This window comes from Erpetoichthys calabaricus, chromosome 14 (assembly GCF_900747795.2).
Source record: "Erpetoichthys calabaricus chromosome 14, fErpCal1.3, whole genome shotgun sequence".
Taxonomy (NCBI): domain Eukaryota; kingdom Metazoa; phylum Chordata; class Cladistia; order Polypteriformes; family Polypteridae; genus Erpetoichthys; species Erpetoichthys calabaricus.
This window is the reverse complement of record NC_041407.2, coordinates 49,075,754-49,103,179: the sequence shown is the minus strand read 5'-3', so window position 1 is coordinate 49,103,179 and position 27,426 is coordinate 49,075,754. Positions and strand designations below refer to the sequence as shown.

Genomic DNA, 27,426 nt, shown 5'->3' with positions numbered 1-27,426 from the left:
TTGGGTCTCATGAACTATTATGGGTGTTTCATTCCACAGCTAGCAACGTTGTTGAAACCACTCCATGAGTTGCTGTGTGAGAGTAGATCCTGGAAATGGTCACAGGAATGTGAAACGACATTTAGCAAAGCCAAGGCTGCGCTGGCTGATAAAAGAGTTTTAACACATTTTGACCCATCCTTACCAATTCAGTTAGCTTGCGATGCATCCCCTTACAGTGTTGGGGCTGTTGTGTCGCATATTATGTCAACAGGTGAGGAGCGACCAATTGCATTTGCGTCAAGAACATTGAGTAAAACTGAAACAAAATATCCTCAAATTGAAAAAGAGGCTTTAAGCATCATTTTTGGAATAAACAAATTCCACACTTACCTCTTTGGTCGAAAATTTACTCTGCTAACAGACCACAGACCTCTCACGTCTATTTTTGGCTCACATACTGGTGTGCCATCTATGGCAGCAAGCAAACTGCAGCGCTGGGCATTGCTCTTTGGGGCTCACAATTTTGAGATCAAATACAGGCGTTCGGAGGCACATGGAAACGCAGATGGTTTGTCAATACTTCCCCTACCTGAACAACCCAGAGAACAAGGGCAAAAGATTTTTTACTTTAAGATGGTGGAAAATGCACCTATCACTGCCCACCAGATTAAGCAAGAAACCAAGGGTGATTATACACTGTCAAAACTACTCACCTGCATTCTTAAAGGGTAGGACCTTAGCACCCTTAATGCACTGCCTGATGTTCAGCCTTACCTTTCACGGGGAAAGGAGCTATCTGTGACAGCAGGATGCCTCATGTGGGGCATGCGAGTAATTATACCACAAAGGTTGAGGAAACCCATTCTGGATGAGTTACATCTTGGACACTGTGGTATAGTCCGAATGAAAGAGCTAGCCTGGAGTTACTTTTGGTGGCCTGGACTTGATCATGATATTGAGGAAAAGGCAAATTCATGTTCATCATGTCAAGGCCTCAGAAATATGCCAAGTCCAGCACCATTGCATCCATGGTAATGGTCTGCCAGTCCTTGGCAACGCGTTCATTTAGATTTTGCAGGACCTGTAGAGGGTGTTAGATAGATAGATAGATAGATAGATAGATACTTTATTAATCCCAATGGGAAATTCACAATGGTTCTGGTCGCAGCGGATGCACATTCTAAGTGGCCTGAGGTCGCTGTCATGCCCGACATCACATCAGAAAAGACGATCCAAACCTTAAGAGCGATGTTTGCACATTTTGGACTGCCAGAGCAGATCGTGACGGATAATGGGCCTTCTTTTGTATCCCAAGAAATGGAAGTATTCCTAAAAGGTAATGGTATTAAACATCTCCTATCCAGCCCTTATCATCCTTCAACTAATGGCCTGGCTGAAAGAATGGTGCAAACCCTTAAACATGCTCTTAAAGTATCCAAAAGTGAAGCACCTTTCAAGCAACGTCTTTATACATTTCTTCTTAAATATCTTAACACACCCCATGCAACAACAGGTATGTCACCAGCTGATCTGTTCCTAATAAGGCAGCTGAGAACACGTCTTGATTTGTTGAGACCAGCTACCACTCAAATGAGAGTTTATGATAAGCAGCACGATCAAGTAAAACAACGTGCCAAGCGGGCTAAAGGTCGTGAGTTTTTCAGTGGAGATGCTGTCCTTGCTCGTAACTACTCCACCACTGAGAAATGGGTACCAGTAACCATTCTTCAAAAGACTGGACCTGTCTCTTATAAGGTATGCACACGAGACCACCAGACATGGAGACGACATGTTGAACAGCTGTTACCCTCCATACCTGTTGAAGCAGCCGGTAGCACAGAAACGTCTCAGGAACCAAGTTTTAGTGAGCTGATCCAAAGCCAGCCAGGAATACCACCTGACTCTCCTGTTTTAATTCCTGCTGATGCTGTCGTGCTAAGGTTACCTGAGGCTGCCTTAGGGGATGAACACACATCAGCTGTAAGACATAACCCTCTCAGAAGCAGGAAGCCTCCTGACCGTCTTAACTTATAAAAACTAACTATATGTATATGGAGATATAAAGGCACAAAATAATACCTTATGTTAGCAGGATGTCGAGGTCATTTATCCTCTCTCCTTTGTTGGAATGTAATTGCATTGATAACAGTACGTGTTCTGTTTCATGTTTATTTTCCTGTTCCTAATAGCAGATGTTGTTTGTTATATGTTAGTCGAGTTTACAATTTTAAGCGGGGAGGAATATGTAGTATATTGTAGACTGGACCTTTGGGGATTCCGTAGTAATAAGGAATTATAGGTATTGGTGAGCTTAGAGGAAGTGATATAAAATATAAGACTGTGTAACGTGTACTCTGGAAAACGATCTTAGTAAAGGACCTGTTAAAGTTTATTACTTACAGTTTAGCCTGTCTCGTCTTCTTCTTTTTTTATTGGTACAATATTATTGTCCATAGATATAACAGTCTGTATCCTCATTCCTGCCCAAGGTGCCCTGTTCTTGTACCTTTTCACTAGTGGAGTCTTCCTACAGTACTGGCAATATGACATATGTTGATATTGTTTGAGCATGCTTTTGTCTTTCTTCTAGGGCTTTGTGAGGCTCTGCCTCTTCATGTGTCAATATTTTGTGCCTTTAGTCCCCTTGTACACTAGGTCATTCACCACAGCACAAATAAATCTGCCACTGGCATTGCAGAAATTGAGGATTTTTTTTTTTATAAAGTAACATCTTTTCCACATTTGCTAAAAATGTTCTCGTTAGATTATGTCGTGTTATTTTCTATTCATTTTATAAAAGCTTTGCTGAAGCTGTAATAGATGTTTTTTTCTTCTAGATTTCTGAAAATAATAAATTGCATTAATAACAAACTATAATGGGTCAAGAAATGTCAATATATGTGTAATATGAAGAAATATCTTTCATTACAGTAAAAACAATAAGAGATCTTACTAAGTGAGGCCATACACATGATTTCACAGATTCAAGGCTGTGTTTGACAGAAAAAAAGCTCACATTTTGAATGAATTTTGTGACACAGTCTACTGTTTTACAAAGAATAGATTAAATCATATGTATAAAAATCAGGCAGCATTGATGTTATGTACTAGAAACAAATATGTCACAATAGACTTTCCACGTTCATTCCAAATTCATTTGTCTGAAAAATAAGTTTAAGAAACATTTTTCATAGAATAACATACTCAGCACCCTCAATTAGTCTGACTGACAGATGAGGCTTTCTCCAGTTATAAAATAAAAAAAAACATGAAATGATATGAGCAGCAGAACTTGAAAAATAAATGGAAAATTGAAAATGACATGTGTCCTTTGGAAGGTAAATGTCTACAGCGAAACATAAGTATCACTGAAAAAATTAAATGTCAATGTAGAAATATATAACAATTTTTAAAAAATTAAATTCTATTTCTGTCTGATAATATTGATTCCCTTTCATAATGGACCAATACCGGGCACAAAGCCATCTTTAAAGGCCAAAATTAAACAAATATCCTGGGTATGCTGAAGAAGGAATTTAATGGCTTATCTAAATTGTCAACAAAACAAAATCAAATTATTGAACTTAGCCCAATAGTTGACAGTGTACTCATGTTCTTTATCAGGTTTTTGTGTTAGTGTCATGTTACATAGTGTGACAATATAATCATTCTGTTTTTAAGTACATTGTAATAATTAGGACAGTTTTTCAAAACTTTCAAGTGTATTTTCATAAGACAAGGCTTGGCCCCACCTCTCAGACCTCAGTATAGGTATTATTTCTTACTAAGGGCATTTTAGTTAACTAAATACCATCAAAAGGGTAACAAGCAGTCAATCTATTACACAATTGACATCTGTCAAACCATTACAGGCCTACGTCAAACCAATACCATTATTCCTTTGTAATCTGAGGTGCCAGTTAGCCTGGTTTCATCTCAAGGTGGTCGTTATTTCATTTATCCATATTCTTTCTTTCTTTCTTTCTTTCTTTCTTTCTTTCTTTCTTTCTTTCTTTCTTTCTTTCTTTCTTTCTTTCTTTCTTTCTTTCTTTCTTTCTTTCTTTCTTTCTTTCTTTCTTTCTTTCTTTCTTTCTTTAGGATAATTCTGTAGGTGGAATGTTCATCCTAATAACTTTAAACTCACCAGCCATGCAAGTTTCATGGTGGCCACTGGTTTCCCTGCATTTCTGCATTCCTGAGCCAGTATTTTGGCTTAAAGGAATAGCAAACAATATGAAACATCCACAAACAAAATTCCAGTTCTTCTAGGTACTCATAACTAAAATATAGCTAATCATTAATAACCCAGGCAATTGCATGTCCCTCAGACAAGTGGCCAAGAATGCATAACCTCAGTGTTTGGGGGAAAGGGATTGAATGAATGTACTAAGTGTCCTAGCTTGTCCAGCTCTGGGAAGGTAGTGTAATTATACTTTTTCTGTCTGGTGTGATCCAATATCATAAAGTAGTCTCAGAATGACATGTGTAGGCTAAGGTAAACTAAACACATACATTATAGGAAATGGGTGACTATTTAAAAAAAGTCAAAATCACCAAAAGAAAAAAGACTGAAAACAAAGTCACTGGTATTATCTTGTAAGTTGGCAAATAGACAGGATGCATTATCCAGCTTATGGTCTGGCTTTTCTAAACTGTTTGCTTTTTAGGGGAGACATTTAAAGGAATTAAAAAACAGAAAAAGCAGAAATACAGATAAAATCACCCCATCCAACACATATCCAAATCTGAATTATCAGAGTGACTAAAATATTTCCCAACGTACATGTACAGTATGTTTGAAGCATTAATTGCTTTTACAGGAAACCTAAGCAGTGTACTGACTATACAGGGCAGCAGTCATTTTGAACAGAGATTGAATCAGAAGATGGAAGATCACATAAAATCAGCTGATGTTCTTCTTGGTTTAATATTAGATAAGGCTGTCTTCTCTTCTTATCTATTATGTTTATGATTCATGTTGAGATGTTCCCTGTTTACTTTAGAAATAATCCAAAGATTAAAGAAACTGAAAGGTGGGGAACAGAATGAAAGGGTTTATTAAATAGTATCAATACACTACTCTATATTTTAAATTCAGAACAGGGTGTACTACATTTAAAGAATGATTTTTTTCAAGATTTCAAATTTTAGTTAGCCCTAAGTAAAATATATATTGTCACCATGGAATCCTCTTTCTCATCAGTCTAAATGTGAACAATTCCAATTAAGTCTACACTATAAAAGCATATTTCTATGTGGTCTAACCGACATATGTCAATGGCTGAAAAAATTCAAATAATCATGTTTCCGTATCTTTTTCAATGAATTTCTTTATTGATTTTCTTTTGCAAATCTCATTTTTGAAAGATTTTAATAGCAGTGATAATATCATTTATTTGTAATGTTAAAAATGTACTCACCATGCCCATTGGTAAAGGAAGTTTAACACCAATAAGCTTTCAGATGTACTTACTATATTGGCTCCAGCAGATCCCCATGACCCTGTAGTTAGGATATAGCGGGTTGGATAATGGATGGATAGATGGATGCACTTACTGTTGGACTGATAATGTTCAAGATATGTAATTCTAGGATTTTTTTCTATTCTACTTAGTGTTTTCAAGTGATTTATTTTTATATAGTGCTCTTCACCTTGGATTAGAGTGATCTACAGATCTACAAATACAATACAGAAAAAGAAAAGTATATAAAAATGTTAATTTAATATCAATAATACTTAAATACATACAGCGAGAACACATTACTAGTTAAGTAAACAGTATTACACTGTTATGCTAACAGAAGATCCAACTAACAAAACATGCAACATGGAATGGGAAAACAAAACCTCTGTGGGATCCAGGGTTGTTTAGAACAAGTAAAATCCGATTTGCATGACCTAGCCAAACTTGCATCCTGTTACGTAATTTGTTTCATGCTGAAGTTAGCAAATTATGTTCAGTATGATGGTGTGGTGGGCTAAGATTTCAATCACTTGGATGTCAATGACCAACAGTAACCTGAATAAAACAGTACAAACCTCCAGAGAAGGACAGCAAAAAGAAAAACAGACTGTGAAGTTCATTACAGATGTTTCTGACTGGCACATCTTTTTTTGAGGAAAATAATAAATAGACTTGACTGTAATGTTAAGAGTCTAATCAGTAATTGCATTACACTACACTAAAGTAGTTATTCTTTAGCCTGGATCTCAATGTTAACTCTAAATAGTCTGTATCAGTATAAATAACTTGGAAAGGGGTCTTTGATGGTTCAAAATGTGATTGTTCAAAACTCAGTGAGAATTTAGCATTAATATAGATGACACTTTTACTGTATCACCCTACTGTCAATTGTTCCATTAACATCCAGTCATGAGCTTCCACATTAACTGAAGAAGTCCATATACACCTTTTAGGTTAATCATTATTTCGTGACTTTAGAGGTTCATAGATAAAGACTTCATATCTCTCTATTATGAAAGAAAATCTTGAGAAAAGACAATTGCCAAGAGATTGTTTCAACTCCCGCGAGATGAGACTATTGCTAAGAGATTTTTTCAAGTCCTGCCTTCCTCTCAACCATTTTCAACGACACCTACGGTCATCTCACCTCTCATTCATGTGAATGCTTTTTTCAGGCACAGTTCCTGTGCTTTCAGCTCATATACATTTTTATGTTTTCCTCACTTTAAGTTCCCAATAAAAGAAGACTTATTATGTCCAAATCTTATTGAAGAATATTCTTCATTGTCAACGGAAGAAATGAGTACACGGGCAGTCCTAGCACCGAGAAATGATGAAGTCAAACAAATTAATGCGAAAATTGTCGATCGGTTACATGGCAATGACATGTAAAATTTTAACAGGTGACAAGAAAGGTAATGTAGTACATCTTCCGCAAATAACATTAGACACCAAAGGAGATCTTGATATGCCACTCGTATTAAAATGTTTACAGTTTCTCGTTACAATAGCTTTTGCCATGACAATTACCAAATCACAGGGAGAAACATTTGAAAAAGTCGGTTTATTTATGAGAGAGAAAGAAACGATATTCACTCACGGGCAGTTATAAAATTCAATGCAATATTAACGAAAAGTTAATTTAAAAAATTGTTTTTACATAAGTTTTACAGTAAAGTGTAAGTTTAAAAAATATGTGTGTTTTAATTTCAAAGCCAAACAGAACGAAAACATATAACGCAATGAATACCTCTAACGCAACAAGGAACATAATTTTCTTTTAATTTATTATGTTTTATTATTTTTTACTATGGTTAATTACTCACTGTAATGTAAAATAGTTAGTATACAATTCCCATGAAAATAACAATCTGTTTAAATTGTACATCCGATTCACCATATACGAGAGGCAGATCCATGAAGTGGATAGCATGTAGCGCCTACACGGGGGTTAGCGAGCGAAGTGAGCAGAGGGCAGAGTCCCCAAGTCATTTAAAAAACTTTCATATCTCTTTTCACATCTCAGTTTTAAACAAGATTTGACAATGGCATTCTCAGCTAGCAATCACAAAAACATTCCAGTAAGAAATCATACTCCTTTGTTTGTGATAGACACAGGTTAATAGAATTCTAAAATATTCATTTTATTCCTCTCTCTAAAATGCAGCCAGTATTAACCAAATGTACTGGTGATTTAACCAGGGGTGGACAAATTGTAAATGCATATGGTAGTCTAGCTTTGCAAGCCTGGTAGTCCAGGTAAAGTTTTTGTTAGCCCAGCTTTATGTATAGTGTTGAGGGTTACTTGGTACTTTCTACAACAACATTTATTTGTAAAGTTTTGTTGTACACAAATAAATAGCACTCTTCTACAACAATATAAATACAATTGCCATATTGGAAGGTAATATTTTAGCAAATAGATAATTTTTAAAGGATTATGTCATTATGTCATTTCTTTAATCCTTTATTCACCATATACAATTTCTTATATTAGGAATTTGTCATTTTTCGCATACTTCAACTTACTCTACAAAGACACACAACATTTTGGGGTCAGAGTGCAGGGTCAGCTAACTGTACAGCACCCCTTGAACAATTGCAGGTTAAGGGCCTTGTTCAAGGGGCCAACGGAGTAGCAGTCCTTCTGTCACTACCAAGATTTGAACCAGCAACATTCAGGTTACCAGCCCAGATCCCTAGGCCAGAGATTTGCGATTTTATTTTGTGTGTGGTCTTTTCCAAAAATACACAAAAATTTGATCAAAACTGAGCTGAAATGTTACATTAATATTGTATTCTCAAATTTTGTTTTCAGACTTTAGACCCAACCAATTAGTTTACTCTGTCAAAAACATCATCAGTTTAGGATTATTCTGAAATCCAACATGTCCTTTACAGTGTTGTGCATTTTTAGTTGGCCATAGCCAATGATCTGCGCATAAAGGTGCATTAAAATGTTTTGTGCTTAGACCATTAAGAGGGTCCTTATATCAGAAAATGTGGACTTTAACCTTGAAAAAGCATGTTCAAACTTTGCAGTTTTTGGGCAAATAGTAAGGAACATTTTCACAACCTCCAGTATACCTGTCAGGAGCTCAGAGTACATATCAGTTAATGGTGGCCAGCTTATTTTTTATGCCATTCCTCTCTGTCTGTGTATGTGCAAAATCGGGTTTGTAATATTGTATAGCCCTCTGATTTTGAAAGGTTCATGTCCATTTCTTAAGGTTGAACACTTGAACACAGCATTGTTGGAACATTAAAGCCAGCACATGTGATCAGCAAGTTTCTGTACTGCATGTTTAGGTAATTTTCTTAGCAGTAGCAGTCTCTGTCAGTTGAGGAGTTACTTGCTGCATCAGTATTAGTTTCCTGCTTCCAAGCTGTACACATCATGAATTGACTCGGCAGTGCATCAGCATTTGTTATATCTTTCAGGCTGACTAGTAAACATTCTAATGTTACTGTACTTTCTCAGCATTTCACCCCTAAGTTTATTTATTCACCCCTAAAATTAACACCCCTAATGTTACTGTACTTTCAGCGTTTCACCCCTAAATTTGGTTGGGCCTAAAAACAAAGGACCACATATGTATGTGATTTCTGGATGCTCTCTGCATATAGCACAATACATTCACTGACTTGGTTGTGATGATGTTTCCACCCAGCAGTCATTGATACTTTGTGAAATATCCTCCATATTTAATCTGCTAAGAAAGCTCTTCCAGTATCTGAAAAGTTATAAAAGTTATTTTCTGTTTATTTTTGTCATAAAGCTGCTTATAATTACTTCCACTTGTAACTGGTATTGAAGAGTTAATGGAACAGTTCTCTTTTTCCTCTGTCTTTTTTTTTTTAATCTATAACAAAGTATGTGTTAATTATTACCTTATTTATTTTGCGGGAAATGATGAGAGGATACGATTCACTTTTGGCATTCTTGCCCTCACTACCTTAGTAGCCTTACAGCTAATGTTTCTCTTTCTTGTTTTGTAGACTTACCACACAATTTTCCTATATTACTCACTAGTGCATGTGAGTGTGTGCAGATACATTAAGCAAAAGCTGCAATAGGAGGTTGAGTATAATATTGTCATGAGCATGTGACGTGCATGTCCTTTTTGTACTTTGACGACCTGTTGTGTCATATTCAACCTGTTGTTAATTTTTCTGGTACCCACGTAATCAGCCTATCCTCAAAATTCATCATTTAGGGTACACAGCACCACACCCACATCCCCACGTAGCTTAAAAAAAAATTCCATGCACATTGAGCAATAAAATCCTAGAGCATGTTGCCACATCTGACATAATTTTTTTGTTTTGCTGCCCTCACAAACCAGCGCAGATGCATCAGGCTTTAGGTGGGGGTTACAGCAGTCTGAAGAACTATAAGCAGCTGTTTTTAAAAGTGACACCAAAGTTTAGACCGTCCAAGAAGGATTAGGTCTTTTGTTTTTATTAAATTGTGCTTTATCAAGAAAATATTGCATGAAAAAAAGATTGGAAGCATCTGGTTGTCCGCTGGGCTTCCAAGTCTGTACTTTGGTTGTCAGGAATTAAAAACTGGTAGTCTGGGTGTTGCGACTACAGATTTATTCACCCCTGTGTTCTGGGTTTTGACTGTAGCTGGTACACTATTGTATTATTTTATTAAGGCCAATATACATTTTTGGTTAGTTATGGTAAGAGTGAATCTTTCTTGTCAGTGATCAAGTTTTTTATCCTGTTCTGTTAAAATTGCTGCAAGCATACAATGTAGTAACTCTATTATTGTTAGTAATGTTGTTTTCTGTAACTTTTGTGGAGTGTCTATAATAGGCAGGACATCTTGGTACTTGGTGCTTTATTTTAATCTAGACCACTTGGTATTTAAATTGGTGTCTCTAACAATCAGAATCCATATTATAGTAGGTGGATCATGATTGCTAAATTATCTATTTAATAAGGTAGCGTTTGTCACAATGATAACATGGTGTTTACCTTTGGACAGTGTTTACAAAGTTAAGAGATAAATGCTATGTTATGTTATACATATAGTTGATACTGATATAGACTGATAAGTATGGTAATTTATTGTATTGCTCTCCAGAGTCTTCCTGAAGACAAATCCTGATTGGAACTTTTTCCCTACCGACTTAAAATTTAACACGCATTTCAGAGGCAAGGAAGTAACAAGATTTGAAACATAATTTCTATATTAGTGGGAGAGTCGAAATAAATAAATAATGTTGAAATATGGTATGTTCAATTTTATAAATTGGTGATTTTGTTCTTAATTCCTTACTACATTCACCTGAACAGTCCACCACTTTTTGTGCAAAATATTTACTGATTCACACCCAGGTCTGTTTCAGAGAAACGAGTCCCTGTTTCAAAACTCATCAGATTGTGAAAAGCTCTTGGCCCATCAGTAAAAAAAAAAATAAATGTTTACTAACAAAACATTTTGAGTTCAGCGCTTCATTATTTTTATTTCTTGGAAAAGCAAAATGCGTGCTTTCAAATCAGAAGTCAATTAAGCCAAGGGTTCTGTAAATGACACCAAAGCAATTTCTGTTGAAGAGGCTGAGTTAGTGAAAAGCAGAAGACATTGCGTCACCTCCATGACCATCAGTGGACATAATTTCTAGTTGGCAAATCAGTTTTTCATTTTGACTTATATCTATTGGTATAATGTTCCAATTATTGACAGGAGTAAGCAAAGGCAGCACACCCATACATACAGTACCTTGAGTTAGTCTGATGCAAAAATGATCCTAGTACTTACCTACCCATCTGTAGCTTCTGTTGTGTGAGTATAACCAGACCACAAGAAGATACACTTTATTGCCTAAACACCCTGTGTGGTCCACTTGAAACCACATAAAAGTTTAGCATATTAAACTCAATTAAATCCACAATATTTATAAAAATTAATTTTATGCACTTGTAATGCATGCACAATCAGAAGCTTTTCCAAGGTGATATTTCCATTGTGGTTGAATACATTATCACACCATAATATAAGAGCCTAAGTAGAAAACCTGCATTTTGGGCTTCACAATGAAAATAAATTGTAACAACATTTAAATACACTTTTTTGGTTTTATATCCATCCTGAAAAAAAGATCTGCTTATCAGGTTTTTGAGTTTGTCCTTGAAAAATTAATTAAAGGTAAAACATGAAATGTTTTTGTGTTACACTGTGAGGAAGAGAGGAGTAATGAAGAGCCCTTTTTTCTGATATCAACAGCTGTCATCAAAAGCATGTTTAAAGTGAGAAGCATGACAAGGGGCTCATCTACAGGACAGCACAAGGAGGGCTTACAGCTACCTGCAGGCTACACAAAGTAACTGTCAGGCATACACTCTAAACTCAAAACATCGTTTTAAAACTAAGTTGCTGCAAGAGAATCAGTAAATTAAACACATTAAAACTTTATATTGGAGCCCTTAACATTTTCTAATTATTCTCTGGGCACATATTTTTCATTTAGTAAGTTCACAAAACTGAAATCATTGTAAAAAGTCATAAAATTAGCTTAATGTGTGCCAGCTCATTTTATTTCAAATAAGTTTGTTTACGAGGTCTCAGGAATAGAGCAGAAAATCCTCTGTTGAAATAGACAACAAAGGATATCTCCCATATATTTTTGCAAAAATTTGTTTCACTGAAACATAATAAAATGCATCAATGCATTATTTAAAACAATAACTATCAAAGTTACTACAGGAAAGAAAAAGATTGATATTTTGCAGAAAATTATATTGATATGGATTTTGATATATACTGTATCTACAGGAGAACCTTGTCTTATGGGAGGAATACATTTACAGGGTATAGTGGAACTTTACATATGCTGTAACAAAATATCCTTAAACAGTATAGTGTATTTGGTCTTATATTTGTCAAATTCAAGTTGGTGAACACCTGATATTTTTGGACACCTCATTCTAAAACCATGGGCATTAATATGGAGTAACTGCAGTATCCCCCAAATTGACAGACAGTAATAACAACTTTTCACTTGTACCCATTCAACCAAAACAGCATTTGTGAGGTCAGGTGCTGATGTTGGACAAGAAGACCTGGCTTGCAATCAGTATTTCAATTCATCCCAAATGTTTCTGATAAGGCTGTGGTCAGGACTCGATGCAGGCCACTCAAGTTGCTCCACACCAAACTTGTCGAACCATGTCTTTAGATAGATTGATAAAAAGAACTTTATTTGTCCCCAGGGTAAATCTGGCTTATTACAGAAGCTCTTTAACTAAATAAATAGCTAGATAAGTTAGTAAATAAATAAATATACACACGCATACTTTGGTCTGAAGAAGAAAATTAAAAAGAAAGAAAACTTCTGACTTGGCTGTCACAGTCACAGTGGGGCATTATGCAGACACATTGCTATTGGTATAAAGAAGCCTATGTAACGTTTCATGACATGCTGTACTTCTGGTGAACAATTCGTTGGCTGAAAGACCTCACTGTTAGTGTTTCAGAGAGAGGATGTGCAGCATTGTTCATAACGACACTCAGTTTTGTTTTAACTCTCTCCTTTGCTATTACCTCCAAGGGGTCTAGAGTGTGTCCCGTAGCTGAGCCTGTTCTTTTAATTAGCTTGTTAATTTGGTGATCCTCTTCTGAGGTGGTGTTACCGTTCCATCACAGAGTTATAGAAGGTGTGAAGGATGTCACTTCCCACATTAAAGGAATTCAGTCTCCTAAGAAAAAAAGAGTCTGCTCAGCCCTTTTTTATATAGTTCCTCTGTATTCTGTGATAGTTCAACCTGTCATTAATGTGGACTTCATCTTCATCCACTCCTTGAATAGTGAACAGACATACAGGCTCTTTGGTGTTGTAATAATCAATAAGCAGTTCCTTGGTTTTGCTGATGTTAAGATGTAAACAATTCTCTTTGCACCAAAAAACTAAGTTCTCCACTTGATTCCTATACTCTGTCTAATCCCCTTTACTAATTTCTGCAAGTGACATGACCTGGTGTTATATTTATAGCCTGAGGTGTACACAGTAAAGAAACAAGGAGACAGGACTGTTCCTTATGGTAGGTACTCCAGTGTGGCTCACATCCGTATCTGAAACACAGTCATTAAGTCTCACAAACTGCGGTCTGCCTGACAGGTAGTCTATTATCCAGGATGCCATTTTCTAGTCTGAAATCATTAGGTGAAGATTCTCCTGCTTTCTTTGGAAGAGGAACAATACAGCAGCACCTTCTGAAGCTTTAGGGACAGACTGAACAGGTGACAAAGGACACCACAAAGTTGGTCAGCACAGGCCTTAAGAACTCAAGGACAGACTCCATCTGGTCCTGTAGCTTTTCCTGTGTGTAGCTGCTTCAGTTTTCTCCTTACTTGGTCTTCATTTATAGATAGCCCGCACTGATGGTCAGTGGTAGGTTTGTCACTAGCCATTCCAGTTCATGTGGTATGGACCTGATTTTGTGCACAAGGGCACAGTCACGCTGCAACAGAAAAGTGCCTTCTCCACACTGTTGGCACACAGTTGAAAGTGCACAATTGACTAAAATGTCTTTGTATGCCATAGCATATTAACTGTACTGTTCACTGACTCAAGGGACCTAGCCCAAACCCCGAAAAACAGCCCCAGACCATTACCCCTCCTTCAGCAAACTTTACAATAGGCACTATTGTCTATAATGTCTATACGATAGTGTTCTCCTAGCATCCACTAAAACCAGATTTGTCCATCAGACTTTCAATAGTGAAACAAGATTCATCATTTCAGAGAACATTTTTCCACTGGTCCAGTGTCCAGCAGTGCTTTACACTACTCCTTCCAACACTTGGTATTGCACAATGTGACTTTAGGCTTGTGTGCAGCTGCTTGGCCATGGAAGCCCACGGTTCTTGTGCTGATGTTGCTTTCAGAGGCAATTTGGAACTCTGTTGTGAGTCATGCATGGGAGATCAGGTAATTTTTATGCATTATGTGCTTTTGCTCTGTGAGTTTGCATGGTCTACCACTTTGTGACTGAGCTGTTGTTGCTCCTAGAAGCTTCCACCTCACAATAATGACACTTACACTTGACTGTGAAGATCTACCAGAGCAGAGATTCCACATAATGATTATAGCAAAGGTCACATCCTATGAGAGTGCCACATTTAAAATCACTGATCTCTTCCATATGACCCATTCTACTGCCAGTGCTTGATTTTATGCATCTGCTCACAATTAGACGTCTGGGAGTTTGATGTAATTGGTGTTTTGCAATGAGGGCAAGGCACATAGTGGGGAACTTCTATTGTAGAAGGAACACCTTCATGTTATCTTTGTGAATAGACGAACATGAGTATCTGTGCAGGTGATACTTCTTAATCCTATTGTTATAAATCCTAAGCTTTTCTTCTTGCCTCTACTTTTGCCATCATTATTTGCTGTTTTGTGGCTTGCAGTTGCAGCTGCCATATCTGTTCCCCAATGCTTTGTAGTGCTTCAAGCATTTTCTGTATATTCATCTGTTCACTCATCTCTGCCATGAAATCCTGCTGACTGTGTCAGTGTAAATGCTGTAAGTAGGATGCAGTCAAAATGTCAGGAAGGTTTGGGCCACCACAGGCTACATTGTTTACACTAGATGTTAATTTCTCACTCCTGGCAATAAATAGTGAAGAAGGAGTTGACTCCATTTTGTCTTATGCCTGTGGTTTACCCAAAATTGAGACCTGTTCCTGCCTCTGGGTTCATTTATGTTAGAAGTTTAACCTGTAATTGCTCCAGGGGCGCTGTACAATAGCTGACCCTGCGCTCTGACCCTAAGGGGTCTGTGAAAACTACCAAATTCCTAATACAAGAAATTGTATAGGGCGAAATAAAGAACAAAAAAAAAAGTCAACTTACACAAATATATATATGAAGCCAGCAACTAGGTAGTTTTCATCAAGACAATAGAGGACACCAGGAAAAGCATTAAAATAAATTTTATTTACATTACTTTTAATAAAGTCACTACACCTGATTTGGTGATGCATTCTCCCTTTAGGCTCCTTCCTCAAGTGACAGAGGAAAAGACTCCATAAATAGGCATTAAGAACCTGCATACCCTACTGTCTGTGCTAGACATACAGATATGAAGAAATTAGTGTAGGACTGTGTCAGCATGCATCTACAATAAATACATAATAATAAATAGGTAAATGTTTATTCCCACACTGTAAAAAAAAATAGAGATACAAAGCTTTTGCAGTATAGCATTTACCTGGTTAGCACTACCGTCTCTGTTTCCAGACTTCTGGGTTCAACGCCTTGACTAGTCTTTGTCTTTGTGGCCTTCACACAGTCTTCCCCTGCTTACATGTATATTCCTCCCACATACCCAAAGATCTGTGTTAAATTAATTCTTGATTATATACAAAATATAAAAAAAAAATGCCACTTAAATAAAATTTGAAAAACATGGCTAGCTATTTAATCTTATCCATAGAGGCTTTCTCTAGTCCTTACTATTGTGTCTAGACTATCATTTGTCAGTGCAGTACTATGGGAGCACACACTACAACGGACTTTAACCCTTTTCTGCCAGTATAATATTCGTATCTGCGCTCTTAATAATGCGCCGTAATATGTTTAATGTGAAGAGTAGGTTGATGGTTCTCAGCACTCTGTGTGAACTCTTAGTTTTGGTTACCTGCTTAGAATGAAACACATAATTTGTTATTTGTGTACTTGCTTTCAGTGTATTTGTGAATGTTGGCATAACCCCACAGAAATCTTCAAGTGTACAATATGAAATCTAAATCTCCAAAAGACGGTGTGACTACTTATTTCGGACATGGCAGGGGAGAAAAAATTGAATCTTCAAAAAAAAAAAAGAATCTACAGAAGACTTGAAAAACTAATTGGTAAAAATAAATGATACCCACATATATATTCCAATTCTAAATTTTGTCCTATTGCCCTCAGACATACCGTTTTCATAATCCTCAATCACAAATATTATAGCTTTTAGACATTAACTTGCAGAGCATTTGCAGGGCATGGAGTAATGAGCAAACTGTTATAACAGTTACACCGGGGGCTTGACTCCTGCAGTCACATTTTCTAGAAATGATTGCTATGTCAAATCAGATCATCCCTTGAGCTTTCAAAGTAACATGTCAGAGTGAAGCAGGACATTTCTGAAATAGCAACATGACATTCTTTTATATATATATATATATATATATATACTGTATATAAATATAAACATAGATTTTATATAAAATATGTTTATTGTTCTTTTCATTTCAGAGTCAGAAGATGCCTCAAACTTTGTAATAGGAGCTGTTCTGTACCGCACACTGGGAATGATTCTGCCAGCACCAAGGTAATATGCCAAACAAAAATATAGACAGATTTTCTTTGATTGAAGTCAGCCAGCTGGGTCATTTGTGCTGCTGATAAATAGGAAAAACAGCCCTGAGTGAAGTATTCACATGACGGGCAAGATTCAAGGCAAGAATTAGTGGTAAACAAATGAAGAGGGACACACAACTACGGGGTTCAACTAAAGGGTTCATTTTAGAGGGAGTCATTCGTAATTCATCACTCTGTAACACCTTGTCATAACTTTTAATTATTTCATTAATAAACATTTACAATAGATGAATACATTTAGATTTTGATTAGATGTTGGAAACAAGATCTAAATTTAATGAATAAACAATTTCTAAAGATGTAAAAAAGCATTATTTATTGTTTCTGAATGATTTCTTAATAAGTTATGTTGCTGATATAAATTATCACATAATGACATTTATAATGTACATAAAATAATAATTGTTAAGTGCAATATAACATTTGTGAGTTTTTATTAGTAAAAGTTAATATGCATTTTCCCCGTATTCTATCATAAAACCTAACAACGCTACTTAAATACTTCCAGTTTTTAAAGTGCTGTGCAAGGTTTTGTTTCATTTCTTGTTACATTTTTGCATTTTAAGTAACTTTAAAGTAATTCAAGTTAAACCAATTGCTTCTACCAAGTTGTGTTTTTTTGAATTACAGAATAGATATCAGGAGTGATTAAGAAATAACTACTATAGGGCCATAATGCAGATCAAAACAGAAAATTCATCTTGCCAGTTGTTTGAAATTTCTCAGCTACCTTGTCATTTTTCTTTTCTCTTACTTTTTTCCTCATTTGTCTGCTTTGGTAATTTTTTCTGCCCTTGTCTATTTCTATTTTGTCATTCAGCTCTTTCTCGAATTACACCTCCTCAGTTTCTATTTTTGTCTGTTTCCTCTTGACCACCTCTGCCTAATGCCAAATCACAACTTCGCCAGTATGACATCTGCCTAAAGATTACTGCTTGATGCTCTTAATTAGCAGAGCATATTTTAAATGAGGAAGATGCAAAGGCATTTCAAGGCAGGTGATTAGCAGTCATTTAGAATTTGCTCATTCTCATTAGTGGTCCAGTATTTTGTGTGAGACAATTCCTGCAATGGTAGCTAAATTTAACTCTTATTGTTGTGTGATCAGGATTCTTGTGTAATTCAAATTACCATGAAATGAGTCATACTTCTTTATCAGTCATCTAACATAAGGAGCCTAAGACACAGACAATATGTGCAATTATGCTCCCTTAAACCTGAAGCTGTTCTGTTTTTAAACAAACACTGTTGTTGTGCATACTAAATACTAGAACACATGTCTGCTGGTCTGTTATTATTTATACGGTTTTTATGAAGGTAATTTAGATATTCCAATACATAACCCAACAATCTTTAAGAAAGATAGATAGATAGATTCCCCATTCAGTATTATTTCAGTACTTTTACATCCGGGGGTGACCAAGGGAAAAAATGACTTCTGATTTGTTATTCAGCCCAGTACTCATCACTTTATGTAGCCACTAACAGTATTTGTCTATGGTGTGTTTATCTCAGGAATAGAAATGACTAGCAATATTTGCCATTTCTAGTCATCTTAACACCGTGAAAGGTCATTATGAACTTTCCATCTTATCAAACCTGAAATAATGCATAAAGTATCAGAAGTCTTAATGTTAATTGATAATGAAGCACATATGGAGTAAACATGTTCATGCCAGTCCTTCTTGAGTCTAAATACTGAATATTGTCACAAGTTTTCTTATGTATCCACCTGTTGGACAGATGGTCTAGTGGCCTCCTGGCAGTCCTCCATGGTTTCTTTCTGTCTTTCTCAGTAGAAGTTAAGCACTTCTTGTATTTGCTTCGAGATATTACTCTGCTTACTTTCAGAGCACCACCAAGTCAATTGCCTTCCAGGAGGCCCCCCCATCTTCCTTCACTGGACTTTTTGAAGTATAGTATATGTGGCAAAGCTTACCCAGATCTTTAGGGACTGTGTAAAATTCAAACTGTTATTGTTCTTCATTAGGAAAACTATCATGGACAGGGAACTCTCTCAGAGTAAATATTCTGAGGTGGACAAATAAAATAGAAGAAATGTGAAAGAGCAATTTAAGAGAGAAGCGGTCTTTGTCTATGTTGCATATTTTCCAATAAAAGTAAACATTGTTCATGAATGCTGACAGGAGGGTTTGTATCCTGTTCTGATTGGACATAGTTGCACATCGTGGGATACTCAATACCTTGTTTGTGGGCTACTAGTTGAGAGCATGCAGGAAGATTTTAGTCTTCAAACGTATTTGCAGTGAACATTTTCATTTTTAATATTGTATGTTGCCCTGCAGTGGTCTGACGCCCTGCCTGGGGTTTGTTTCCTGCCTTGCACCCTATGTTGGCTGGGATTGGCTCCAGCAGACCCCCGTGACCGTGCATATATTTTACTTAGGATATAGCGGGTTGGATAATGGATGGATATTGTATGTTTTGAGTTTATATCATTTGCATGTTACTTTCTAGGAAAAAAATGTGGTCATATACAGTAGCAGTATGGTGGACTATATAGCATGGCTGCCTGAATAAGGATCAGTCTGAGAGAGAAATGCCAAAATAAACACAGTGGGGTCCTGACAGCACACTCTAGCTTCTGTAGATCATTCTTTTACTATATTGGGTTGTCGGTTTATGCTATTAAAGGAAAGATACTCGTTCAAAATGACTATAATTTTAAAGCAGGGGATAATGTAAAATGTATTGAAATGGAATGAAATAAGACTTAGTAATACTTTTTCATGCTTGCCATTATAATATGTGTGAAAAACAAAAACGTGAAACTAGTAAAGAGGTGTCTCCCAGTTAGGATAATCCTGTGTAATAGCAACTGATGTGAAGGGAATGGGAATTCCAGTCCCACCTTCAACATTACTGACTCATGCAGTCATCTGAGAAGGCAGCCTAATGAGTGGAGGTCATCTCCTGAGTATGGGTCATCTTCTGAGTCAGCTAATTCCTTAATCCAGAAAGGAAATGAACATGTGATTCCCTGTACTTCCACAAACACTTTCCCCGGGGGTCACCTTTAAACCTTTCCCTATAAACTATGTAGAATGATCACACGTTAGAGACGTGTTCACTGGAGCATTGTGTCTTTTGTAACTACAGCTTAATAGTGTGATAGTATAATTGCATGCATTATTATTCAATTCAGTGGAGTTCCAAATGCTGTTAGATGGGATCATAACACAAAAGTATAAAGTAACAACATAAAAATAACCATGGCATTGCAGTCTAAATGTGTATTGTCCTGTGACTATTTCATCTGGGATTCCAAGCAAGATTTACTTTGAAACAAGGCCTCCTTTCTGTGCATCCAAGTAGCTAAGGTGACCTAAACAAATGCCTCAGGCATTCACTTCATTGTAGAGATAAGGGCTATAGCTGTGAATTAAAATCAGCTTGTGTGAGACTGACACTTACATAAAAAAAAATACATGTCACATTCATAAACAAATACTACAACCTAAAAAAGGTGGTGCATTGTAGTATCACCTTAACAATAGCTCATTTCATGGGATTTAAACAACAAAATAACATTATATCGTTATGTGGGTCAGAAGCCATTAGTGCAACGCTACTACTGTTAAGCTAAATTAAACAGATATTGACAAAAACAGCAAATATTTTTGACACTTTTATTACTACATTTTGGAAATGCGCAATACCTGCTTTTCCCTTTTCTAAATGCACTTACAAAAACTCAATACACACACAACATGGGTGCTTGGCAATAAAGAAGAAACGTAACCAAATTTAAGGAAAAGCACAAGAATGTAGTAATCTGTTTAGTTATAGAAGTAAATAATATGTTTATGTAGCAAAACCAGTTAGTTGACAACTTATATCATCAGGTGAAGATGTATACAGAAGAGAGCAGAGGGCTGTAAGTGTTATTAGTCTCAGGGTATTTTGCGAGAAAGCACATCTGGCAAGAAGTTCCATAATATCAGTAGACTATGAGCAGCTTTCATGGTCATCCAAGGCTCATTCCACAAGAACTGAGAGACATTGTGTATTTTCACATCATTTGGAAAAGGGCCAATTAAAAGGAAGCCTTAGGCAGAGCAGAGATTTCGTGGGAATTGAAGATTATAAGTATACTTACTAGATAGGAGTTTGTAACTGAATCCTAACAGTAGTAGGATGCCAGTGAAAAGACAGAAGTAAAGCATTTGTGCTTGTATAGCAAGGGGCAGAATATGCCAGATTGAACATGATGGATAGCAGTAGATGGGAATTACAGAGGCTTACCATAAGCACTGGATATACTGTACATTGCATATGTTTACAATAGCATGATTCTGTGATCTCAACCAAATGAGATAAAGCATTGCCAATTTATAGTGTCTCTCCTGATGATTATATTTGTAATACAGAGTACATCTGGAGGATTTATTATGCAGCTCATTATTACACCTTTGTGTTAAGAGCTTTACACTTTAAAAGTGTTTTATGAGTTGTGAGCAAATAACAGACTGAGGGCAACAATAAAGAATGTTGAGGCACCCACTGGGCTACCCCTTTTCATAAGCTCATAAAATAACCAGGGCACAAACAGGTTCATTGTAGCTGAATCATAACTAAGGTAGTGTCAACTGATGCTTTAGGTCCAAATGAACGCCATCTTCTGGGGGATGCTTTTATGTGGAAGGCATGTGGTCAGCTAAGGGTGATATAGGTATGGCTACTGTGGTGCAAAGAAAAAAATGTCATTAGTGACAATACCCCCTCTTTGCCTGGAGTGGTAGTGCTTACAACATCAGAGGCAGGAAGATGGTTCCTAGGAGTACATGCGTGACATGCCCATCTCTTAGCCTGGTCCCAGAGGGGCAGGCATACCTAGCTGTGAGGTTGTGGGCCCAGTTTGACGAACTTGTAGGGCTGCAGGTTCAAAACCAGCATGTTACTCAAAGGTTGGAGTCTCTATGGGAACATAACCACTGCAAGATTGGTCACAAAGACAAATTCTCTGGACAACTGGTAGTAATGCAGTTAGGTTTTTTGCCAATTTGATGTCCTGGGCCTACCACTCAAATGACTTGTACCTGGTCTCCTTCTCCTCCAATTTCCGGTTGAGGTACATAATGGGGTGTTTGACTCCTTTGACAACTTGGCTCAACATGGCACTAAGGCTAGTAACTGAAGTGTCAGTCTGTTAGGAGTTAGGAGTAAGCAGATTCTGAACTGACATTAGGGCTGACTTTAGGTCACTAAATGCTGCTTCTGTCTGATAACTCCACACATCCAAGTTCCAAGAACACTTTTGATTAAGGTTTGTTAAAGGCTCAGCACTGCTATGTAGTCTAAAATATTGTGGGGGGCAGGACAGGTCTCCCCTCATCCTTCTTTTATGAGGTCCAGCAAGATCCCAGTCTTATCCATCTGCCCGAACTACCTTCCTAAACATACAGTATGTATGAGTGTCTGGTTAAAGCGCTCAAGTAAACGTTCTGTCTGCAGGTGATAGACTAATATTTTGAGATGGGTAACATGAAGACTGTTAGCAATCTCCTTGAATTGCACAGACTTGAAAGTTGTCCCCTGATCTTTTAGGACCTCTCCGGGGATACCAACTGGTGTAAAGATCCCCACCAGTTCCTGGGCAATAGTCTTAAAACTGGCCAGTCTCATGTGGATGGCTTCGGGTTACTGGGTGGCTTAATCAACAATAACTAGAATGTATTTGTGTCCCTGTGCCAAAGGCTTAAGCAGACCAATGACATCAACCCTGATCTGCTCAAATTTATATATCAATCAAAGCAGTGGGATGAGAGGTGTACAGTCTCAGCAGGAAATTTGATTCAACGAGATGCACACAGTGTCACCAGTGAATTTGATTCAGTTGGCATTTGTGGCAAGACCTACAAAAGCAATGTATCGCTTTGTGAATTCCAGGCCAGTAGAATCCAGTGGAGATGCTTTTGAGTGTTTTATCTTTTGAAAAGCCAGATGAGTCCCTGAAAGGTGCATGTGGGCCAGCTCAGCAGAACTCACAGTGGTACAGCTGCAAGAGGAGAACAGGGAATGAAACTGAAGCCAATCATTTTTTCACAACCATTGCCACTGACAAGCATTGGTCACCTATTAATCCTTTTTATGAGAATCCCTCTTATGTACCTTCTCCATGAAAATATGAGATTAAAAATGTTTCTCGGCCACTGGTACAGATTACATGGAGTAAGTAACATTAAAATAATATCATTTTTGGGTGGAGTATTCCTTTAAATACTGGCATAACAGGTTGTTTTCATGATTAAGGATAAATACAATGAGTTGCATATTTCTTTTTGAAGCTTTCTTTCAAGTTTGAATATGTCCAACTTTCCCATTTGTCTACAACTTACAGTATTCATTTTGCCTTAAGTATTTGAATTAACCTCTTTTTGGTATTTGACCTTTTACTGGCATCTGTTATTGACACTTCATCTACAATTCATCTCCTGGTCCTTTATTCCTTTTTCATTCCTTCTCTTCTTAACCTTTGGCCCTAATATTATAAACTGAAAAATACCCTAATACATTGCACCCAATACTACTGAGATAACTTCAGTTTCACCTTTAGATTAAGTGGGGTTTGAAACTGTTACTTGTATCTTACAGTTTGTGTAATGTAAGCGGCCACTGTGGTAGAAATTTAACATCTTATTAAAGAAAGAAGCATCCTCTAACGTGATAAATCACTAATCAGGCAGGAGAAAAGATGTTCATTGTATCTTATAATTATTCCTCGGCAGAATACCTTACGGGGAGCATTCTTCAAAATCAGTCTGTTACAACAGGTTCAGAATGATCAGAGAAACAAAAATAGAGGTTCATTTTATAAACTGTTGAATATACATACAGTGTCAATCAATGCATATATTTTACTCTGGTTGGTTTGTTGGGTTACACCCAAGTGACTTATATAAAATAAAAGTCTATATTCTGGTTCTTCTTATACCTTTGAGTTGAGTCACCACCTTTGAAATTTCTATGCATGTAATAACTGTCCATTCTGGTTGTTTTACAGGACATCTGCTGATTTCTTAGTCATCTCTTAGTCACCTTTCAGTATATTTTGTTGTTCTTTTGACCTTTATTTGGTTTCCTGATATGCCTGCAAAGGTTTCTGACATTTATTAACTCTTTATGCTATTTCTTTAAGATGAAAGGTATGTTACTCCAAAATTATTCTTCCACACCACATAGAATAAAGTACAGTTTAACCAGCCAGGAGTCAGACATGTAAAACAATTAGAATTTTGCTTACTAAGAAATACCGTAAGACTGTAAAATCATATACTCAGGAGTCAATTGTTTCTCTTCAGTAGTTGCCCACCCCCCATACTTTTTACTTTACTGGTCATTACTGTAAGTTCCTTAATCCATAATAAATTCTTAAATGCTATCTTTCTCCCTCTCTCTCACACTGTCTTTATATAATGTAGGTTCAAAAGTAAAGACACCATGCAATCAATTAAAGCTGTCATTAAACGTGTTGCCTCTGTGGGTGTCAATTTATATGAACAGAAAATCACAGGGAATATCCAACTACACATTTCATTCATGGCCATTAAGCAACTTTCCAAATCTCATTTTGGACTTCAAAAGTACCGTAAAGTTGCCTAATTTTGGAAGCCAATCAGCACAGAGCAAACCAGAATAAGATGTAGAACACTGTAAAAATAGACATGAATCATTGAACTAATAATCGTGCTAGCTCTAAAGTTTGAGACTCTCCTATGTTTGCATAATCCAAAATACTTGCTTTCCTTCTTTGCTTGGAGTCGTCATTGTGCTTCCGTGTTTTGTGGACACTGTATATACAGTATTGTACTACAAAGAATTCTTTGTCTGTTAACTTTTACAGACACAAGACCCTATGCCTTGTGACTTGAAACAACACAAATTAAACCAGTCTAATGTTGTAATGGATTGCTGACAGTTGTAGGGTCCTTTAATAGAGCTTACTGCTGGTGAAAGACTATACAACTGCTTGTAACTGCTGATAACAGGACTTGCAACTCTGTGATTTCCTTAGGATTATGTGAATGAAGGATAACACTGAAAATAGTACAGAAAGTTATGAAGTGATTGCTGGTCTCAGTTAAGGTGCAGCCACATTAAATACTTTCTGAATCTATTAGTGATATTTTCAGTGAACTGCTTGGGCATGCTGCCCTCTTCTAGCACCACTGATCTCCTTGGTGATGTCTGCCCTGTTTTCAAACACATTGTTCATTATACCTATAGCTCTTTCATACTGCTTTAACTTTGATTCATTTACATGTTCAAGAGAAGCATATTCTCTTTGTTTTACCTGCTGATCATTCTATTTCTGCTTCCACTATGGATTTTCTGTTTGATGCCTCAGTGTTAAATATGTGGTCTATGACTAACTCTTAATTTCATGAATTTACTGCAACCAAAGATTTGGTCAAAGTTTTCTTATTGTCTTTGGGATGTTTGTGCATGATTTTGTGTTACCTTGTTACATTGTCCTAAATCATCTCTTCTGGGTCTCTCTATTATTATTTACTGCAGGATTTTCATGGCAGCTGTAGATTCCTCTGTACAAAGCACACAGGAGCGTTCACGCAACATAACAGAATGTTTACAATGTCTTTCCTAATGTTTTTTTTTCCTTTTTTTCCTACATTGATCCCTACTCTGTAGTTTTCATCATTTCAAAGTACACTGCAGAACTTTCTTCTGCTTTGCTGTCCTATGGGGAACAAAGTGAAGTTTCCCCACTGTAAATGAAATGTGATTATTACTACATTAAAACATATCCTTTATCATCTTCACACAATTCAGTGCAAATTAAGACCACCAGCTCATCTTTCTTCTGGATATTTGTTTCAATTAAGATCAGCTATTTTAGATGTGAATCTAACCTCAGTCATGCAGTCATATGGCTTTGATTCTGGAACACTAATCAGATATATATTATATTGTACATGAAATGGAACATGGCAGCATTTTTTTGCAAGTTGTTTTATGAATCTCTTTAATGCCATGTTTAGTCTAAGCTATACAATATATTAAAGAGGGTTTTGTTGTCAGTTACAATGTTATTTGAAGCTCAAAAATTCCCTGCACAATTTCTTATTCCATTAACATTGATGCTAAAATATTTCAATACAATGAGCATACACTTTCTTATGTTGCCATTTTCTGCCTGTGACATTCCTCATAGTACCTTAAACACATAATTTGCCAGACTGCAACACAATATCCTGTAATTATAAACAATATTGTTCACCTAAAGTATATTTGTTATTTCTTATAGATTTTTTTGGAAATCTACTTCTTTTTAACAATTGTTAATGTTAGTTTCCAAATCATATGTTTCCACTTTCAGGGTTGAAAGATACAGAAGAAAACATGTGCATATTGTCCTGGGCATGTAATAGTAGACCAGTCTTCTCCCTGTCGCAGTTGCTAGAGGGCGTGTGGGAGTAGGATAACCAGGTCTAAATTTGTTTTGTAGATATGTAAAAAGCATATGACATTATTGGTTGGCATGTGTTTTGGAAGTGCTGCAGGAATGTGTGGTGACATAATTACGCTTATGTGCTGTTCATTACCTATATAAATGCAGTGAGAGCTATATCAAAATAGTTGCCATTAATCTGAATTAGTTCACAGTGGGTTTTGGGTTCTATCAGGACAGCGTCTTGTCACCATTCCTGTTTGTGGTTTGCATAGACATAATTTCCCATTGGGATTAATAAAGTATCTATCTATCTATCTATCTATTAAGGTGAAGCTGAGGATGTGAGGGTATCCAGTTGAAGAGGCTAGGGGCAGTGTTGTTGCTTTATGCACTTGATGTTGTCCTTTTTGCTTTATCTGACTGAGACCTTCGGCATGCACTTGAGCAATTTGCTGCCTAGTGTGAAGCAGCTGTGAATGGGGACCTCAACCACCAAGTTAGAGGCCATGGTTCTCTCTCAAGAACAGTGGATTGTTTTCCCCAGGTGAGAGGAAAACAATTGGAGTAAGTGGAGGAGTTCAAGTATCTCAGAATCTTGTTCATGAGTTATTGAAAAAGGGAATATTAGATCAACAAGTAGACTGGATCAGTGTTTAATGACAAAACTTACCGGTCAATATACAGTACATCCTTGTTCTCATGTATGGTCATGAACAGTGTGCAATGAAGAAAAGAATTATATCATAAGTACAAGCAAGAAAAAATGAGGCTTCTTCTCTGGGTGGCAGGGCTGACTATCCGTGATATGGTGAGAAGCACTGCAATTCAAAAAGACAGAAGCCAGTTAAAGTAGTTTGGGCATTTTGTAGGTATACCCCCTCTCCAATGGCTCCCTGGTTTGGGAATGCCCTGGTAATTCACCTGGAAGAGCCTGAATCTATAGCTCAGGACAGGGAAGTCTGGGATGACCTGCTTGGTCTGCTGCCACCATGACCCTCATGAGATAAACTGGTTTCAGTAAATGAGATGTTTTTGATGTTTTTCTGCTTGACTTATACAGGTAGTCCCTGAGTTATGGACTTCCGACATATGACTTTCCAACAGGGCCACAGCTGCTCCTTCATCTGTCTGGGGGGATGAGACGCAGGCTCCTCAGTAACTG

At 36.8% G+C, this 27,426-nt stretch overlaps 1 protein-coding gene across 11 annotated transcripts in view; it reads left to right on the top strand.

Moving 5' to 3' along the window:
* The window catches only part of adgrb2 (adhesion G protein-coupled receptor B2), a 1,003,794-nt gene that overhangs the window by 552,624 nt on the left and 423,744 nt on the right, over positions 1-27,426 (top strand). For all 11 annotated transcript variants that reach the window (XM_051919045.1, XM_028818906.2, XM_051919049.1 and 8 more), the window contains one exon: positions 16,706-16,781. In XM_051919045.1, coding sequence (XP_051775005.1) covers positions 16,706-16,781 — 76 coding nt within the window. The remainder of the gene's footprint in view (positions 1-16,705; positions 16,782-27,426) is intronic.